We start from the raw sequence: 21,036 nt of genomic DNA, 5'->3' as shown, positions 1-21,036 counted from the left end.
TCTAGATATAGTTTTAACAAGTATTAAGATAAACAACATCACTGTCGAGTCCCTGATACTATAATTTAATATTTGGAGATGAAGTGCATTCTTTGTGGTCTCTGATAATATTGTCTAATATAGAAAATTCTGTTAACTGTCAAGCAATGCAAACTTCAAAGAAATACAATTCCTAGAGGAGTGTTCTAAAGTATATATCAAAAAATACTAATAGATGACATTTTGGTACATGTTAGTTTATTTTTTAATTTCCTTAATAATGTATTTAGCGTCTTTCATAAAATGGGTTGCTACCCCTGCAAAGTATATTTAATGGGATTTCTGTGTAATAGTTCCTCTTGTATTTAAATCAGGCCTCAGTAGAATAATAAAGCACTTTGGGAAAAAAATGCAACTCAGTAACCCAAACCCTGAGGACAAAATTGCAAATATCTCCACAGCAACTACATATTTGCCTTTGGTATTCAGGTATGCTGGAATAAATGACAGCCAGACACTAACAAAAACTAACATGCTAAATGTAATGAATTTAGCCTCATTATATCTGTCTGGCAGTTTCCTAACTGAAAAAGCAACTATGAAACATACAGTTGCCAGTAGACCAAGGTATCCAAGCATGCAGTAAAACATTATTTTAGATCCTTCATTGCATTCTATGATTATTTTGTCTTTATATGAGTCTTTGTTTTCCTCTGGAAAAGGTGATGAATATCCAAGCCAAATGGAGCAAATAGAAATTTCTAAAACAGTAGCAAGAAGTCCTATGAAACTTGGTGTGTTGGATCCCACCCACTTCTGCTGGAAACTTCCGGGAGTTGTTGCACCAAATGCAATAGCAACTGTAATTGTTTTTGCTAAAATAATTGAGACACAAACTGAAAATACTATGCCAAATGCAGACTGTTTGATAAAGCAGGTTATCTTGCTTGGTTTTCCAATAAATATTAATGCACAGAGAAAGCAAAGGCTGAGAGCTACTAGCAAACAATAGCTGAGATTCTGGTTGTTTGCTTTTACTATCGGTGTGTCACGATATGTAATGAAAATCCAAAGTACAAAGGCAGGAATGAGAGAAAGAAAAATGGTAACAGACGTCAGGGCTGCACCCAGTGGATCGCTGTATGACAGGTACTCTACAACCTTTGGAACACAGATTCTTCTTCCTTCATCAGACCATGAGTCTTCTGAGCATTTTATACAGTCAGTGGCATCTGAAAAAAAAAAAGAATAGTAACTTGTTTGCATTTGTCTATTATTCACTTTGCATACTTAGCTTCTTGAATTCATTCCCCGAGATTGTGTCCGCAGCCTCGTAATCATAATCTATGGTTTTTGCATCATCACCTTGCCAAGCAAATCACAATCTTCATGTAGTCAAGATCACAAAGGAACTATGGGATAATCATGGCAGCTCAGCAGTCTTTGCAGTAGCCAAGTCACCACTGAGGGTTATGATCATGTGACTCATCAGAAGGATAGCCTACTATCTTTTCAGTATCACTCCTATGATTTCTCAGTTCCTTAACTAAACAAAAAAAATAGCTTTCCAATAGTCACATTTCTGTCAATTTCACATACACTTGTAGAGGCATAGCATGTTTTACTTCCTGTATGAGACTATAAATGCATGTATTTATTTATCTAGGTATATAGCCTTATACTTTTCATTAGTTGTTGGGTGCATTGTTCAAAGTTTGTATATTTGTTATTTTTTTTTGTAAAAAAATGCCATTTTGTTTAAGTATACTTTTTTCCTTGCTACTTGCTGATCATCATACTATACAACTGATCAGTCCCCAGCGTTTTGTTCATAACAGCCAATCACAGAGTCAGCATTCATGCAGCAATTGTGTTTTCTGTATAATAGACTTAACTCATCATCTGGTTGCTGAACTGGGCATCTGTGTCACAACAGGGGTGCCCTATGCCCTCCCCATGGTATGAACATGATCCCACACACTTGACCCCTGAGAGTTACCATCACTGGTTAGAGATTAACAAACTCCCCATCCCATGGTTTTAGAAACATTTTAAAACTGCAGGCCTTTGCTTTTATGGGTCAGCTGGCTGATGAGAACCAACAAGTTCCTCACTCCATTTGGGTTTGATAAACTCACATTATCTACCCATATCCATCCTCCCCTACTCAGTCCTTCTACCACAAGAACTGCTAGTCAAACTCAGGATAACTGCATTGTATTATTTATAATTGGTTACTGCTGACTCTTATGCATGTGATTTTGACATTGATTGAATAATTAGTGAAATGATATGGTGCAACAATTTTTATTCTATTTTTCTTATTTTTTATTATAGTTTTTTCCTGCAATAGTCTTGGGTTAGGCTTGATCCATAAACTGATTTTATCTGATGTGAAACTTTCCACAAAGATGTCTGTCATTCATTGTTATAGTGACATTCAGGTGATATGCTGCAGACAAATATGACATTGTGCTACGTCACAATTTGTTGGCATGTTAAACAGTATTAGTTACCACATAAATTGTTCCTGTTCTCTATGATTAGTGCAATAAAGAGTTAATCCTCTTAATAAGTTTATAATTGTCAAGGGGGTTTACAATTAAATTGAAGTCTACATGATAGACTCAGCCACAGTGAAACTTTATTTATGTAGGATTATGTGAAGTGATGTTCCTAAATGCAGAGATTGTTTTCACTTAATTGGGTTATTTAGGTTTGGTTTCCATAATTTCTTAGCCAGTTACCAGGCATGTGGTCCAGAAAATAATGGTGGAACCCAGCACAATTTCCATAGAACTCTGTCTGGTCAAGAAACTTGTTTAGAGTCATAGATTATATACATGCAGCCTAAAGGAATCAAACTCTGGACTGAACTTCATAGCCTTGATCCTCTATGCTAAGTGTTTGATCCATAATTCAGTATTGGTGCATTCTCATGGGGCTTTGCAAAACATGTATTTTACATACAAAAATATAATATATTAAACAGATGAGAAAATAAGAGAAAGAAATAACTTCTTTTATTACAAAACAGTATCTGAAGTACTTAAGGTAACCAGTAATCACAAAATGGCCCTTCCCACTGTCTATTTACCCCAGCTCTCACATATGACTATTATTCAGAGAGGGAAAAGTTGGTATTGTTAATAGTAATTGTAGACAGGAAAGCCTAGAATCAACTGTTTACACATAAACAATAATGAACACGTTTGTTCTTTTGACAATTTTGTTTTATAAGTTCATAAGTTGTCAAAACCATTGTTTTAGGTGATAGGATCATATAAATATGCTGACTCCTTGAAAGAAAGATCATCTACTTTATTACTAATCCAAATATCAAGTTGACATTTAAATGTGATGAGAATTTCAGATTTGCTTATTTTATGAAGAGGGTTTTTCCAAATTTTAGGAATAGCCTAATTGATAAATTTGATATTTAAGTTGTTATTTTAAGATATATTTGAAAATGAAAGCTCATATATTTATGAGTAAGTGAGATGGACCACATTTCCAGGTTCAACTTTGCCCAATTTACCTCTTCTTTATGAGCTGAATAGGCTAAAATGGCCTTATCTCTATAATGTCAGCATTGAAAGGGATACAGATTTAATGTAAGATATCTGCCTCTGTAAGACAGATTCTTAAAAGTAGTAATGATGTTAGGGAACCTTCTTTGTACAGATTCTACTCTAGTAAGTTGTGTTCTGTTATATACACTTCTTCAACTATTGTATTCCAGTAAGGGTCTAATGTATGTTTCATAGAACATTACCACTTTCTTTTCACCCTTTAAGGAAATACACTTTATCTTGGTACCCATCTGCCTCAGTGTTGTAGCCATTATTTTATTGACTTGTTTTAAAGAATACATTTGAAATAGATTCTGTATACTCAGATACATGCAGCAAGATGAAACCATCTGATGTTAGAAGAAATTTTATTGCATTCCTGCTATAGAACATTAATCTGAAGAATAGATTAGTATTCTTTGAACCAGACTGATATGCCATTTAAGTACTTATTGATGGTAAGGTAATCATAGTTGGACACTGCCATGAAGTCAACCTTACAGTCATTAAGAAATGTATTTAACCTTCACCATTTCCAGTATGGAAAAGTCACCATAACTAAACAAAAACTGGGACTCAGAATAGAGCCTTATGAGACATGTTGTTTAATTCATGTATAAAAAGTGTTCCTTGCATAGCTAACCACTCAGAAGGACCATTAAACCAAATGTAAGTCAATTTAATTAGATATTGGTTCAATTTAAAAAAAATTCAAAGTTTAATTACTGATAAATGAGGCATGGTGTCAAACGTTGTTTCTAGGCGCAAATAAATTTCTGGGGCCTAATAAAATTACTTGAGCTGTCATGAAAGTTACGCTTAAATGAAAGGGAAGTTCACAAATTCCAGTTGTCTAAAAAAAAATGAAAAATGTCAGCAAGGAAAAATATTGTGCAGCTTGGATAATGACACCTCAAAAACAGATTGTGTGTAGCCAGCCAATAAGAACAAAAGCAGATCATGTGACAAAGCATCATAATGAATCCATTCATTATCGGATTCATTATGAAGTTTTCTCATATGATCTACTTTTGTTCTTACTGGCTGGCATACTATTTAAAATGAATGGATAATATTTTAACTGTTATGCATTGATAAAGAGCCTTAGACTCAAAAACTTTGCTTTTTACTTCATTTTTTATTGCATCTATTAAAATGTGAACATTGAGATGTTGATTTATACATTTATCTGCCTGAAAGTCCTGTGAAGCATCTTATTATGAAAAGACTGACCCCCAAATTCAACAAATTATTTGCAAGAATAAAGCTATTCTTGCACGGAATAGTACTTATCCATATAACACAGTGGTGCACCTTGCATATTCATGAAGGCTCACTGCTGTACCCCCTATACAGACACGAACCCTGAATGAGTGCAGGGGGCATGTACAAGTAGTGCATGGACACTGAACATGCCCCCTGCACTCAGAAAGTGCTGTACAGCACTTTCTTAATTGAACTGGCATAATATTAGAGATTTACTCTAATATTATGCCAGTATTTCAGTGTCCGCGGACACTGAAATGAAATAATGATCATTTCAGTGTCCACGGACACTGAAATAAAGTGTTTATGACAGCTTGGAAAAATATATAAGTCAAAAGATGAATAAACTCAAAATAAGTTTAAAAAATAAAGAAATACAGCATTTATGACAAGATAACTAAAGAGCTGTTCATGTTCTTTTATTCATTTTTAGGAGTTGTATGCAAACCAACCTTGTATACAGTTGAACAATTAATAATGCAACTGCTCTCATAGATTAATATCTTATAAGCTGATAAAAGGAATCATCATTGACTGAATGTTATCAGGAGATCTCCCAGAAAAGCAACATTAAGCAGCTCACTTATAATTTTTATTATCAGATGTCCACTGATTAAAATTTAAAGTAAATTAATAGCTAAACAGGCAGCCAGATATGGTGAAAAAATGAAATTGTTTAAAGTACATTAAAAATAGCATTAGATAGCATTATCCCTAAATGGAAAAAATATCCAGATGTCCAGAATTAACCCAATTTCCTAGAATCCAGATAACATCAAAATACAGGGAACAACTCTTTGACATGCAACTACTTTTATGATAAGGAGCAATAAACAACTTTGTCATTATGAGTGCCTCTTAAAACAAAGTCAGGCATCGGCATTAAGAAACCAATGCAGGGCAAGTGTGACAGGTTCTGTGACACACCCCTGCATTGCCAAAGTGCTGTATGACACCTCCACAACCTGCTAAAGCAGGAAATGTGTGCAAATGCACAAATAATGGGGGTTAAATCCCTCAAACGGGACCAAACACACATTGCCTACAAAACCTAGAAAGTTGAAAAACAGCATTTCATTAGCATGAATTACGGAAGGGTAGAAGTCTGAAAGCAAATGTATGCCAATATTCCCTTACCGGAGTGCATGTTGACAAAGACACACATGATGGGGGGGATAAATATCAAATCAGAGACATGTCTGAAAAATTGCCCTCACACACTGGCAAAGTTGTTAGAAAACAAGATATCTATTAGCAGGAGTCCCTGAAGGATATAAGCTCAAATGCCAAATGAATGCCATTATTTCATGATTTCAGTCCTCAATTAGTTGTCAGAGCACCACAAGACTCACTTATATAACATAATAATATAACAATAATCTATACTTATTTCTAGCCTAAGTAATGTTTAAGCATAGCTAAGTGGGTGTGCACATTATTTCCCTCTGCTTAGCATAGCTTGAACATCCCATAGCAGATAAATGCAAATATACAGGTGAACCTTCCAAGTTGAAATAGTGTAGTGGTTAAAGTTCTGGCATTGTATGCAGGAGTTCACAGTTCAAGTACCAAAACAGCCAACTTCTTTTTCTATGGGAAAGTAGTGTTAAAATTATTTTTTAAACTTAAATTATGTAGCCACTGTTTTTTGTCAACCAGAGTAGTGTAGCACGTCCAAAAGTGATATGTCAGTGTAGAAAAAAAGTGAAACCCCCATATAAACACAAGTGCCCATTACAGTATAGTCACACAAGAATATAATTTAATGAAAGGACATAGGGGGATGTCATGGAAGGTAATCTTAAAATTATAATATCTCAGTAATGATGGATCAATCCCACAATCCTGATACTTTATAAAATGAAATGTGAGCAATGCTAAGTAGTGTTCAGCTAAGCTAAGGTGGTGTAAGCATTGCTTAAATAGAAATGCTAAGCAATAAGTAGCCCAGCTAAGTGGTTTTGTGCATTGGTAAGCAGTGCTCAACATCTACCCCTTTAAGCACTGCCAACCTTAGCTAAGCAGGTTTGTGCATCGCTTAGCTTAGCTCAGCATATTCAAAATGGTCCAGGGATGACAAAGGGTGGGAAGCTGGCTCTAGTTAAACCTTGCAGGTGGGAATAAAGCCATAACCAGTTGTAGCTCATCCTTGCAGGCACTATGGCTGGCATAAGAGAGGGTTCGTGCTGGGGCATTCAGGAGTCCAGGATCATGGTTGGACTCCTAATGAAAGACCATGAGGAGAGACTGCTGCAGGGCCAGTACCAGGGCTCCCAATACAAAGCGGAGGCCTGAGACCATCTTGCACATGATCTCACCAGTGCTACTGGCATCTCTCAAACTGGTGAGCAGGTCTGGCACCATTTTGCTGACCTCAAGTGTAGAAAGAGGGAGGTCTTGGACCAGTGGACCCAAGACACATGGACACAAAATGTCCCAGAGGTGTGTAAGTATCAGTATCAATTAGTGTTCACCAATGTCCAGCCTGCGTATGTGATTGATAGATATGCATACATGTTTCTTTATCTCCTGTACAGCTCCAGATGAGAGGGCTGCGAACATAGACATCATGCCAAGAGGTTGCTAAGGCTGTGCCAGGAGGCTGATGAGTACAAATCTAGCTTGTACTATTCAAGGCAAATAAATAGAAAGGAGTAGAATATCAACTGCCAGTAGGTTAAAATGTGTACTGTGTGTAATGAATAAATGAGACATTAGCAGAGTAATACTGAAGAACAGGATATCTATCAATAAAATTGCCAGTACCCTTCAATAAAACTAAAACCCCCAGACTATTGTGTTTACTTTGGTATGTGGTGGTATGAATCAAAATGTGTACAGATTCTGTATAGCAACTATGGCTCTGACAGCATGAATTAATTGAGGCTCATCTAACAAAGATTGTGGACCTGTAAAACAGATCATCTATATGAAATGTTCCATGCACCAAGATCTGATCCCTGAATAGTAATCCGAAAACTAGTATACTGTATCCCCTACAGCAGTGCTTAGTGTTAACCATTTCTTTCCATATTGCAATATGTCAAACTATTAATACACAGTACAAGAGCAATCCGCCATGCATGAATGTCAGAATTGCAAGGTCAGGTTGTCCAACCAAGAGAGCATTAATCAGAAAACAGTCAAGCAACAGATAGCAATCCCTCAATAGCTCTTTGTGTTGAAACATAACCTTGTTTTACCTTTTTGCACAAATAGGAACAGTTCAAATCCAGGCAGTGGCAGTAAGCTGTATGCATAATTTCACCCAAGAATAGGTGAATATGTGTAGAAACAGTCAGGTAGTGTTAGCAGAAATTTCCTCCACAGGTCTGCCAGGTAAGGAAATGTTTATATTAGCGGTAAGAAGGCTGTACTAATACACTGTGTATAACACTTCCACCGACCAACCCCAAGTCTGCAAATGACAGCAAGATAAGTACATACACCAAATGGTTTCTTCCAATAAATGTCCCTCAAGTGTCATGCTGTCACAGCTAGTGGTCACTGATGCCAATACCCAGTGTTACAGATAGAAATCCAGGTAGAGTATGGCAGTAGCACACACACAAAGCATGAGTGCAGGGCACACCTTTCAGTGTCACATATGTAACTTTGAATATGTGATTATGTGTAGAAACAGTCAGGTAGTGTTAACAGATATTCCCTCCGCAGGACTGCCAGGTAAGGAAATGTATGTATTAGCTTTAAGATGGCTTTAGTAATATACTGTGTACAAACATTCCCCTGTCCAACCACAGGCCATAGGTAGATGTAAAGTGAGACCATACCTGGAGAGTAATGTGTAGAGTAATGATCAGTACAGTTGTGAACACTCAAAGCCTATTCAGTTGTTAATTGATATCCCCCCACCCTATCTGCATCAATAACTCATACACATAATCAACTGATATGTTTTCTCCAAAACTACTGTTGGGACATGTGTCCTATTGTTCTACAAATACTGAATCATTTGATTATTAATGTTCCCCATTCAAATACTATCATTGGCGGCCTGTTGCTATCAGTGTAACTTACATGCCGTTATGATGTCTACTGTTGTTACATTTATGCTTGTGTTCTGTGTTCTATGCAGCTGCTTGAAATCTCTTGTTTTGGGTTAATTGGAACACCCATGCATGCTGTTAAAACTAATTTTTAAATGTTTTGTTCATGACTAATCAACATATTTTGTAAAACCTCAACACCGTAGCATGACTAGGAAGGCATATCCCAGTGGATCTGCCTGTCCTGCCTCATCTGGCTGTGACACCAGGCCCCAGTACATCTGAGACCCAATGCAGGACATCCTCATCTGCTGGTCCTGCACCACCTTCAGGTGGGACTGTCTCAGGGGATGGGAGTGGACAGGAAACCATCACCCGTAGCCAGGTCTAGGGTTTGGTGAGTAGCGCCATCCAAAAGGAGCTCAGTCAACAGCTGTGCCAGTTTGAAGGCCACCTGGCACATCTTGAGGGTCAGCCTGCCCCTCCTGCCCAGCTCGCAGCACAGCCACTTTTGGGGTCATGAAGGTACAGTGGTGACTGCAGTGGGACTGAGGTCCCCACCCATGGGCATTCATTTGGGAGCTCATGGGCATCTGATTCCCAACCACCCTCCCAGTCAAAGGCGTTTACTCCACACATGTGTCATATACTGCCCCTGTCTGCTGTCTTGTCTGTCTTCCTACCCAACTTACCTCCCCAAATATACCTACTATCCTTCCCCAACATCAATTGTTCTCCAAAAAAAAAATTACGCCCCATACATAGCTGTCCATTTCACACGTGTCCACTGGACACATGTAATCTGGTCCAATTTGCTTCACAACACATTACTGTTGTCCTCACCCCTGTCTCAGGGGTTTGAGTGTCCAAATTCACCTCCAAATTCTGTAAAAATTCACAGCTGTTGTTGTAGAAGAAATGGACATCTATGGGCCTTTCCTACACCTGTCCTTCACATTCCTAGCTTCCTTGCATACTGTACTTCCCTCTGCATGCCCCTTTTTTCACCACTTTCCTATCACCACTTTTTCTTTTCTTTTAAAGAAATTAGTGCGGGGGTAAGCAAGAATAAGTGGTGGTAAGTGAAACTAAAATTAATTAACCATGTGTTTGCATTGCTTACCATCATGCAAACCCACTTACAACTGCTTAAAAGTGCCTTAATCACACTCTATCCATCAGACCTTATTCTGCCCAGAAACAAAATAGTCAGCGCTGCTAAGTTTGGAACCCAGGATGCTGTGCTCTATATTCACAGTAACATACCACTACTCTATCTGAGTTGTGAGAAGCTGGGGCACTTTAACAAAAATATCCTGCATTCTGGTCATTTAACATTAAGGAAAAAAAAACATCACTCCCAAGTCTTGAGCACAAGACCCTATATACTATAGTCAGAGCAATGTACCACTACACCAGCTGAGCAGTAGGAATTAATGTTGCTTTTTCAAACATATCATGCAACAGAGGCATACAACATTAGGGAGAAAGCTTTGTGGAATCATTCATGTGATATATACATGTGTGTGTCTGTGTGTGTGTGTGTGTGTGTGTGTGTGTGTGTGTGTGTGTGTGTGTGTGTGTGTGTGTATCTGTTGAAACATATATATGAAATAGTAGTTACTTAATATAGATATACATATATAAATATATAAATGAAGGGATATATATATATATATATATATATATATATATATATATATATATATATATATATATATATATATATATATATGTATGTATGTGTGTATATATATATATATATATATATATATATATATATATATACATATACACACACACACACACACACACACACACACACACACACACACACACACATAACATGCATTGCAGTCAGACCTCAGAACCAACCCTCTCAACCTTTTAGTGGAAGACACCTGTACAAAGCCTGTAAAGGGGGGGGATGGGACAGATATAGGGACATATTTCAACTATTGCTGTTAGAAACAAAGACATTTGCTACAGCAACAGGGTGCTTTTCAGCAGACAATTACCGAAAGATATGAGGATGAAAAATTAAATATTATGTCATTATTTACTGACATAAATCCTTGGACCATCCCAGTGATTTACCAGACAAATACAAATAAATTGTGGAACAGAAAAAAAGTATGGGCCAAACATCTGGACATTCTGTGAAAATTCTGGCAGTGGAGAGGTATGCTCAGGACATACCTTTCAACCTGGAAACATAAAAAATCTGGACAAGCACTATGAAAAATAGGTACAAATCTGTATGCTGATTAGCATAAAATTTGCATACATAATTACATAACCCTGTTCACTCCAATGGAATTGTGGGATACCAACTTTCAAATGCAAATTGAAGAACAGAACCAAAATATAGCACCAGAGTCCCCCTGCAGCCATTCCAATGTCCCATTACCTGGTATTTCACCCCATTCACCATAAACACTAATGTATGCATATTGCTTTACTTCTACAATGATTATTTAGATTTTATTTTTACATTTTATAGCACAATGCACAAGCACTAATCGATATCTGCTAAACAAAGCAATGATGTCTCACAATGAAAATAGATTTGGAATTAAAACGTCTCTGCCCTTGAAACTCACATTCATTGAAACAGCATTGAAACCCACACCACATCCAAAGAAAATGCATCTGGCCAGTGGTGGATAAAGATTACCTTTAGGCTGTTTTCAAATCATAGGCCCCTTGCACACAAAACAAGAAACATACATGCGTTCTTTGATACAACTTTGTGACTTTATTAAATTATATTCCTTGTATAATACAGAACACTTGTTAGACTTAAGTTAGAGCACATTTTAAATTTATTCTTTGAACATTTTTCCAGTAGGCAATGAAACAAAATGCATGAACCAATAATGACAAAACATCCCTATTCAGAACATTTCCATGATAAATGTCTACTTCTACACACATACACACACACACACACACACACACACACACACATATATATATATATATATATATATATATATATATATATATATATATATATATATATATATATATAATGTAGAATGACAGTGTAAGCCATAAGCATCTTGCACAGCTTCTTGCACTTAATTGCATTTTTACTTTTTGTTGGGGGGGGGGGCAAAAGGCCAATAAACAGGGACACATTTTAAACACTGCTTGTATAAATAAAAAACAACCAAAAATGTGACCAGTGAAAAACAGCTCTACTTTCCAGAAAAAACACTTTTAATTAAAGAACACAAATTCTCTAGCGCCTCGGCCGTAGCCTTTACAGAGTAAAAACCTTCTTGCTAAAAGACCAATCTTATATATACAATTCCAACATTTTTCAATTAGTCAATTATCCATTAGATTCTAACAATCATTCAATTTCATTCTTAAAGTTAAAAAACACTATATAAAACTTTGCCAATTACATTCTTTATTCAAACCATTTGGTAAAAGTGTATTATATTTCATTATTAAAATAGACTCCTTTCATCTTAATACATATTTTAATAACTCCACGTTTCCATATTGTAATATTACTTATTCTAGCACTGTCACTTTCATAGTGCTTATTTCACCTTTATGTTCTTTATTAAAATGCTCCGCTACAGGACTTATAACTTTATTATTTCTTATATCCCTCACATGTTCTTTTATTTGTTCTGCCAGAGGCCTTTTTGTTTCCCCTATATAATATTTATTACATAAACACATTATAACATAAATCACACCTTTACTTAAACAAGAATACGTTCCCATAGTATCATATTTCTTTCCCCCTATTCTCTCTATTTTTGTTGTTATGTATTGACATATAGAACATTTACCACAAGGAAATGTTCCTTTCATTTCCACATTTTTCAGCATTTTCTCTATTAGTCTTACATATTTTTCATGCACCAGGAAATCCTTTAAATTTCGCCCCCTTTGGTAAGAAATTCCTAATTCTATTTGTGACAATGACTGGGCATCCCTTCTAATTTGTTTCCAATATTCTTTGATCACCTTTATCATTCTTTGTGAAAATATAGTATATTTGGTGACAAAGAACATAGTCTCATTTTCCAATGTTTTCTCTACAACTCCTGTTTTTCTACCCTTTGGTCTATCTACTCTAACTTCCATCATTCTTTGCTCATTATTAAATATTTTCTGTAAACTTCCATACACATTCTCTAACTTATAACCCCTAGATATAACCATTGTAGCCACCCCTTGACTTGAGCCTCTTTATACGCTTCTTTAATGTCACTGCTCAATCTTTTGATCCTAAGTATTTCCCCATACCGAATAGACTCTATTGTATGGTTTGGGTGACAACTAGTGGGGCAAACGCCGCCCCCATTGCTGTACCCGCATTCTGTTTATATAAATTACCATCAAATTCAAACATATTATTTTTAAGGCAAAGATAAAGCAATTCTTTAATATACTGCATCCTGGGAATATCCCCTAAGAAATATTGTATAGCTTCAAGGCCAAGGGTATGTGATATATTAGTGTACAAACTTACCACATCTACTGATATAAAATACATATCGTCAGCCCATATCACATCTTCAATTTTATTCAAAAAATCAAATGAATCCTTTATGTAAGATGTCAACTTCATGACTTCTTTTACCAAGATTTCATGCAGCAAACAACTCAAATTGTATGTAAAATAACCTATAGCTGACACAATAGGATGTCCAGGTGGTTGTAATAAATCTTTATGAATTTTAGGAACACAAAAGAATTTTGCAACTGTACTTCTCCTTACATTAAGTTTATGTGTTACATCATATGTTGTAAAATAATGTAACCTTACACCCTTATTCAATAACTTTTGAAATTCATTTTGTGCTTGTACTAAATTTGATGTATCTATCCTACTATATACCATCTGATCATTCAAACGTTGCATACACATCCTATGATAATCCCTAGAATTCTTTACCACCAATTTGCCCCCTTTATCTGATGGTTTAAAGACTATTTCATCATTCTTACTCATGTGTTGTAATTTTATCCACTCATTTTTTGTTAAATTATATTCCTTTTCCAGATCTTTGAATTTATTAAATTCTCTATCAATTATTAAATTTACAGCAATACTAAAACTTTGAATGAATAAATTTTTACTTGCCGGCATAAAAGTACTATTAGACTTGATTTTACTTGTATCCAGTAAACTATAGGAATTTATTTCCGATTCCGATTCACAAGAAAAATAATATTCATCATTACTATCGGAATCTGAAACTTCATTACTCATATTTCCTTCCTTATTTTGTGTATGGAAGAAATATTCTTTTAAACACATTTTGTGTACTAAGCTATAAATTTCACCCTTAACTTCATACATTCTAGGTAAAACTGTCGGTATAAACTTAATACCTCTATTTAAAACTGACATTTCAATCTCATCAAACATATAATTGGACAAATTAACAACATATTCCCCTACAATGGTATTTTCTACCTGATTACATGGTCCATTTACTTCTTTTGAAGCGTCCCTCTCCCGAGTCTCTATTGCGGTCTGGTCCCTGCCAACCTCGCTTCCTGGTGGTGTAATTTTGTTCATTAGATCCTCTAAAGGTTTTCCGAAAGGATTCTGGATCTGCTGCTCCCTGTAAATCCGGAAAATGTTAATTTATTCTCTCTTCTTCGTCGTACGAAGACACTCCACTTTCCCCTGAAATAACGCTCCTACTCCTCTGTGGACCGGGAGTGATGTCCACTTTTTGAAATGTTATGCTCCTCCTCTTGGGTCGCTGATTAGCTAAGAGAATAAAGGCTTTCTTGGGCTTATAGTCTCTAATATCTCTATTTAATTTGTATTTCTTACGATCAACTAAGTCTTTCTCATAAGACAAAAGCTTATTATTCATATTCACCAAAAATGTCTCTAGTACTGAATTGGAGGTCATATTTACAATCTCTTCACAAGTTTGTTTCATTTCCATCAAAAGTTTCTCTCTCTTTATACTGTCTCTCTCAATGAGAATCGCTACCCACTCCAAACTGCACCGATGCGCCGCTGCTATCCACCGCTCCTGAAATTTCATCTCCAGTTCATCAGATAGCACAAAAGGAGACGAAGGGTTTTTGATGGACCTTAAACCTCTCAGTGTAAACTCCAGCTCCTCATACCTCTGGAGACTACCTATATTATAATAAACTGATGTCTCCTTAAATATCAGTTTCTCTAATTTAGAGCACAGCTCTTTTGCTGCTGGAATGTCTGATATCAGTGTTTTCTTACCCACCATAGCAAATGGGTTAGTTTTAGTCCATTGCCGAGAATCTTCCCATTTTTTATAAATATTAAATACCGGTGCCTCCGGAGTTTCAGGTATGCCATTCTTATTTCCTTGTGTTGTTATCTCATTATTTCCATTATTTGTTGGTATCACATTCCGATTACTACTTTCACCATTTCTATTAATAAAATCCAATCCTGTCTCTCGGAAAATCCGAGGAAAGGAGCACAGAGATTCACTGGTCATGAGATCAAATATAACCACTTTGTTTTTTTATTTCTAAGTAATTCAACCAAAAATGTGACCAGTGAAAAACAACTCTACTTTCCAGAAAAAACACACAGCTTGCACAGCTTCTTGCACTTATTTTCATTTTTACTTTTTGTGGGGGGGGGGGCAAAAGGCCAATAAACAGGGACACATTTTACACACTGCTTGTATAATTCTGTAAAGTTGCTTGAATAAAATGTTGTGTTACCTCCATGCTTTTCACTGCCAAGTCTTGAACACAGGACCCTGTGCACTACAGTCAGAGCAACATAACACTAAGGAAAAGCAGCAGTTTCCTGAAAGACAGGAAGACTGAAACTTAAACGGCAATCATTTAGTGAATTCAGTTCTCAATTCTCACCATACCTCACAACCTCTTAGCACAAAAAACCTGGACAAAGCCAATAATGGGGGAATACAGAATTAATTTCTCACTTCTCACCATAGCGTTCAATGGGGTCTATATTAGAACATCAAAGTTTCAAAACTTTGAATGTTCTAATATCGACCCCTATTCAGCGAAAGCTGAAAACATTGAACATACAGAACAGCAATTATTTTTTCCAAAACACATACACACAACACAAGCACACCAAACAAACAGCAATCCACACACATACAACTAAAATCTTACACCTAACCCTACACTAAACTATACACACACCACTAACTATCCACTTACCTTAACCCAAACCCTAACCCTAAGGTCTGTCACTATCACACACTCACCTTACCTGCGCCCTAACCCTAACTCACCTACCCCACCCTAACCCTCATGTCCACACAATTGCACACATACCTAACCCTTGCCCTAACCCTAACTCACCTAACCCACCCTAACACTCACATCCACACAATCGCACACATACCTAACCTGCGCCCTAACCCCAAATCACCTAACACGCCCTAACCCTCATGTCCACACAATCACACACATATCTAACCCACACCCTAACCCTAACTAACCTAACCCACACTCAATCGCACACTTACCTGTACCTGACCCATAACTTTCCACCACAGCACTAGAAATACCGAAGCAACAGAAACGGACAACCAAATTCTTTCGCTAAGAAAAAATTCAGTTTTCTGTTGCTTTTATATTTTCAGCTTTCGCTGAATAGGGGTCGATATTAGAACATTCAAAGTTTTGAAACTTCGATGTTCTAATATAGACCCTTTCAACGTCTTACCACAAAAAACCTGGGTAAAGCCAATAATGAAGGAATACAGCCCCAAAATAGGGACACATTTCAAATACTGATCTTATAAACTTAAAAATTGCTAGAATAAAAGGTTTTGTGTTACCATTTAATTTCTGAAGAAGCCTGAAATTGAAATACCTGTCATTATTTAGTGAATTCAATCTTTCAGTGATTTGCCACAAAAATCCTGAGACCCACAGATTTAATGAGGAACAGAACAAAAATATGAGGCATAAGTTCACAAGTGGTGGTGGCTAGGGACTTTAGGCTCTTTTTACTTGTACCCAAAGTGGGAGGAGGAGCAGTGATGTTAGTAACTGAATGCCTGAGTGCTCTTACCCACACTTCCCATCAAATAAGGACCAGTGGGATGTGCAAACACAGAATGGATGAGAGTGACACTGCATAAATATCAGTGTATATATGTCCATATGTACACTTCACAGCTTTACACACCTCTTTTGTCTGAATTCACTCTTATTGCCTAGTCCTCCCAACAGCAAACACTGCACAGTTTCTATTATTTATGTAGGAAAGTATGTGTGCTAACTAGGGGGTCCAAGTGGACAGAGTTCATTTATAGTGAAGGGCTCAGAATAAAATCTCCAGACATATAAAGACACTAACAAAAATATAAAAGTAATTTCTACAGACACAGAAATGAATATAGACCTTATACATACACATCTGTGGCAACAAACAGAACAGCTACATTTATAAATTGTAATTAAACAGCATTAATAAATTAACATCTTCCAAATGTCATTTTAATGATGCAAAACTGTCTTGTCCTGTGATCAGAAGAATGCCCTAGAATTACAACATTCTGGAACAAAATAAACATTCAAGGTCAATTAAAAAAGGGCTGTGTCAGTATTACTGGAAAGTCAGCAGGGCTACTTTATCATTCTTCAAAAATCTGTGAATGTTTTTTGTTTAATTTACATGACTTGATGTCATTTGTTAAGTTCCTGTGGATTGCTCAGATGCAAGAGAGCATGGAATGCATGTGGCAGCAATAGAGTCTTCTCATCCATTAAGTAAAAAAAAAATAAATAAAAACAGCCAGAAAAGCAATTTGCGCTGTGTGTACCAGCACAGTAGGACAGTTGGGCAGAATTTAGTAACAGATCAGTAACTCAGATGACTGTTAGCAACAGGAAGCAAATCATTTTTGAACAAGGCAGTAGTGGAAATAATGATGTCCATGTAGTACTACTTTTTATATTCCTTATTGAATAAGAATTCCATGTTTATGTAACCAGCAATGAAAATTCAGACATGTCCTTTCCTTTGCTCATTTGCAACTAATTTACAATGGAGTATATAAATGTGTTCACTGAATGCTTAATAGAGCATTACCCCTCCAGCTCGTGCACACACACACACACACACACACACACACACACACACACACACACACACACACGCACACACACACACACACACACACACACACACACACACACACACACAGCAGAACTGAATATGTCTGCAATTTAAGAAAAACGTGTTTCCTACTTGTTTGGTGTTCACCCTGAACTTCCCAGTCATCGCAGATAGAGAGATTTCACCCTGGAATGACAGAATACATCCAATCCATATTTGAAAATAAAAACTGAGTCCAGAAATGGTGCGTACATCCTCAAAGTCCTGAAATCAGTGCACTGAGCCCTTGAGCTCAATTCCAACAGGCTGGTAGCCCTGACGGAGCTGACATCATTGCGCACATGATGACATCAGCTCAAAACTGGGAAAATTTAAAAATAAGAAAAGAAGCTGGGGGAAAAGTCGTAAATGAAGGTGTGCCACTCGGGAATCGGGGCACCCCATTATTTGGACCACAAAACTCGGCAAAAACTGAGTAATTTGGTATGGTTGGGAGGTATGGTTCAGAACCCCTTAGTGCAATGAATCTGGACCAAGCTTGACAAAGTGGGGAGACAAAGACATGAAAATAGGGACATATCCAAATATGTGAGTAGATAATCTGAGAAAGTTGATGTAGTAACACTATGTCCTAACATATATTGACTGAAATATCGCAAGTCTGGGACTCAATTGCTTCTCATTAGTTAGTGACCTCAATCCCTACATCATCCCACTGATGTATCAGGAATACATAGCAGTTAAGGGGACCAGACCAATGATATCAGCCAAACAACTGGGCATCCTATCAATGTGTGGACATAACACAACATTAGGGAAACTGCACTCAGCTAACAAGCAACATCGAAACTACAATCAGACTGACATAACACTACTCAAATCCAGCTCTGGGGCTGTACACATGCATTTACAAATATAACAGGCACTACAGGGATGTAACACTAGTGGAAACAGACACTGGTGTAAAAGTGTATACCCACAACTAATTGCACCACAGCCACAGTGATATACCAGTAAGCAAGCTGATCACTACAGTATAATGACTGTGTGAGCAACAATATCCCATTTGGCAATCACACATTAACCCTACATATACTGCCCCGAGTCCCAGTGTAGTGGGAATCTTGAGGTGTTATGGGACATGTCACAGTCTACCCATACAAGCATATACAGGTGATAGAGAAACAGAAACTGGAACAGCATGCACAGTCAGATAGGAAGAGCCCATGTCACTCACATGTACCCCCACTACACAGCCCAAATATCATGTACGCACTACGGTGCTACACTATCTGACAGTCTGTTAACAATGGCCAGACATACACAGACTTCTCAAATGTACAGTTTCCTACAGAATGTATAGGCACAGGACTCATATCTATGGCCACTTCCTTGTTACATGTCTGGAGGTCTATGGCATCACTGGGATGGTAGTAGGAATGAAGGCAATAAGTAATGATACTACATACCTCTGAACCTCTTAGTGCATGACATCTGGACAAAGCCTGGCATAATAGGGGGACAGAGGCCCAAACACAGGGGGTATATGGGAAATATTGCTGTTATCAATTTAGACAGTTGCTGGTGTTACTGAGTTTATTGTCACATGTCTTTTCTGAGGGATATGAAGTCAGTAACACCAATGGATGTTAGCATGTACTGACTGCATTCCCCAGAGTATCCAACTGATTTGCCAAGGACAACGACTGTCTGGGGAACAGAACAAACATATGAGCCACACATCTGGACAGTGTCTAGGCCTCTGGACAGTGTAGAGGTATGACCACAGTCATGTAACAGAATGGAAATCCCCTGACAGCTGCCAAACATGTCACCCAGCACTTTATGAAGCACAGTAAGACGAACACAGTACTCTCCCACATCAGCTCTGGGCAATTACCCATGTATATTCAAATATAGCATGCACTACAGAGATGGAACTGTAGTGAAGAGCAGATAGTGGTGCAAAAACTTCTACCCAAAAACATTTGCACCACAGTCACAGCAACATACCAGTACCTAAAATGAACTCCAGAGTACAACTGTCTGAACAAACATATCCTGATAGACAGTCACACACTACACTGACATATACTGGCCAAAATCACAGTGTACTGGGAATCCTGAGGTTTTATAGGACATTTCACAGTCTGCCCTTACAAGCATACATACCTGATTGACCACAAGCAGCCGTAGCAGCATGCACAGTCAGATAGGTAAAGGACATATGGCATGCACATCTGCTACTCTCCCTACCCAGCTCAACAAACATCTACACACAACACTGCTACACAATCTTAGCAGTCTGTTCGCAATGGCTAGACATACATAACTGTCATATGTACAGATTTCCACAGAATTTCCTGGGTGTGGAACCATAATCCTGTCCCCTGCCATGTATCATAGCCAGGAGTCTGCTAGGTTACTGGGATGACAACTGGAGTGCAGTTGGTAATTAATGATATACCATGCCTCTACACCTCGTAGTGCAGGACATCTGGACAACACATGATGTCCTTGGGGGACAGGGGGCCAGAAAGAGGGACATATCACACATAATGGTGTTACAAACTGAAACAGTAGCTGGTGTTACAGGTGTTGATGTAACATACCATCCCTGAAAGATATGATGTCTGGAACACCAATGGATGTCAACAGTTAGTGACTACAATCTTTAAATTATCCTACCGACCCCTCACAAACAGACATTGTTCGAGGAACCGACCAAACATAACAGGCAAACCTCTCGCCACTCTGTGGACAACATGCCAGTTGACAGGTATGTCAGAGGCATATTACTGTCAGATGTCAAGTCACTCAGTAAATGCATGTCCAGATGAACCCTGTCAATCTAGCAACCCTTCATGTGTATAACAACACTAATGACATACAATCTGTACCCAATACTGGAGCTTTGCCCCCCATGTTGTTTGGCTGTCTCCACATGTCCTGCCCTGTGAGGTATTTCCACCTACTGACTGTGAAGCTGTAGCCCCCACACCTTCGTAATTTCCCCTGCACAGGCAAGGAAAAGGGGCAAGGCCCACATGAAGGACATCCCATATGTTGGAACTAGCAGCAGTGTCGAGGCCAACACCACAATACTATGTGA

At 37.5% G+C, this 21,036-nt stretch overlaps 1 protein-coding gene across 1 annotated transcript; it reads right to left on the bottom strand.

Moving 5' to 3' along the window:
- Positions 1 to 309: 309 nt before the first annotated feature.
- LOC122805942 (vomeronasal type-2 receptor 26-like) lies at positions 310 to 13,015 on the bottom strand. Its single transcript, XM_044076187.1, has 2 exons — positions 12,640 to 13,015; positions 310 to 1,211 (listed from the first exon to the last, which is right to left on the bottom strand). Exons 1-2 carry the CDS (start codon positions 13,013 to 13,015, stop codon positions 310 to 312), a joined length of 1,278 nt encoding a protein of 425 aa, XP_043932122.1.
- Positions 13,016 to 21,036: the final 8,021 nt, after the last annotated feature.

Source organism: Protopterus annectens, chromosome 7.part0 (assembly GCF_019279795.1).
Source record: "Protopterus annectens isolate FY-2018-M chromosome 7.part0, PAN1.0, whole genome shotgun sequence".
NCBI classification, from domain to species: domain Eukaryota; kingdom Metazoa; phylum Chordata; order Ceratodontiformes; family Protopteridae; genus Protopterus; species Protopterus annectens.
This window is presented reverse-complemented; position numbering and strand designations above follow the sequence as displayed.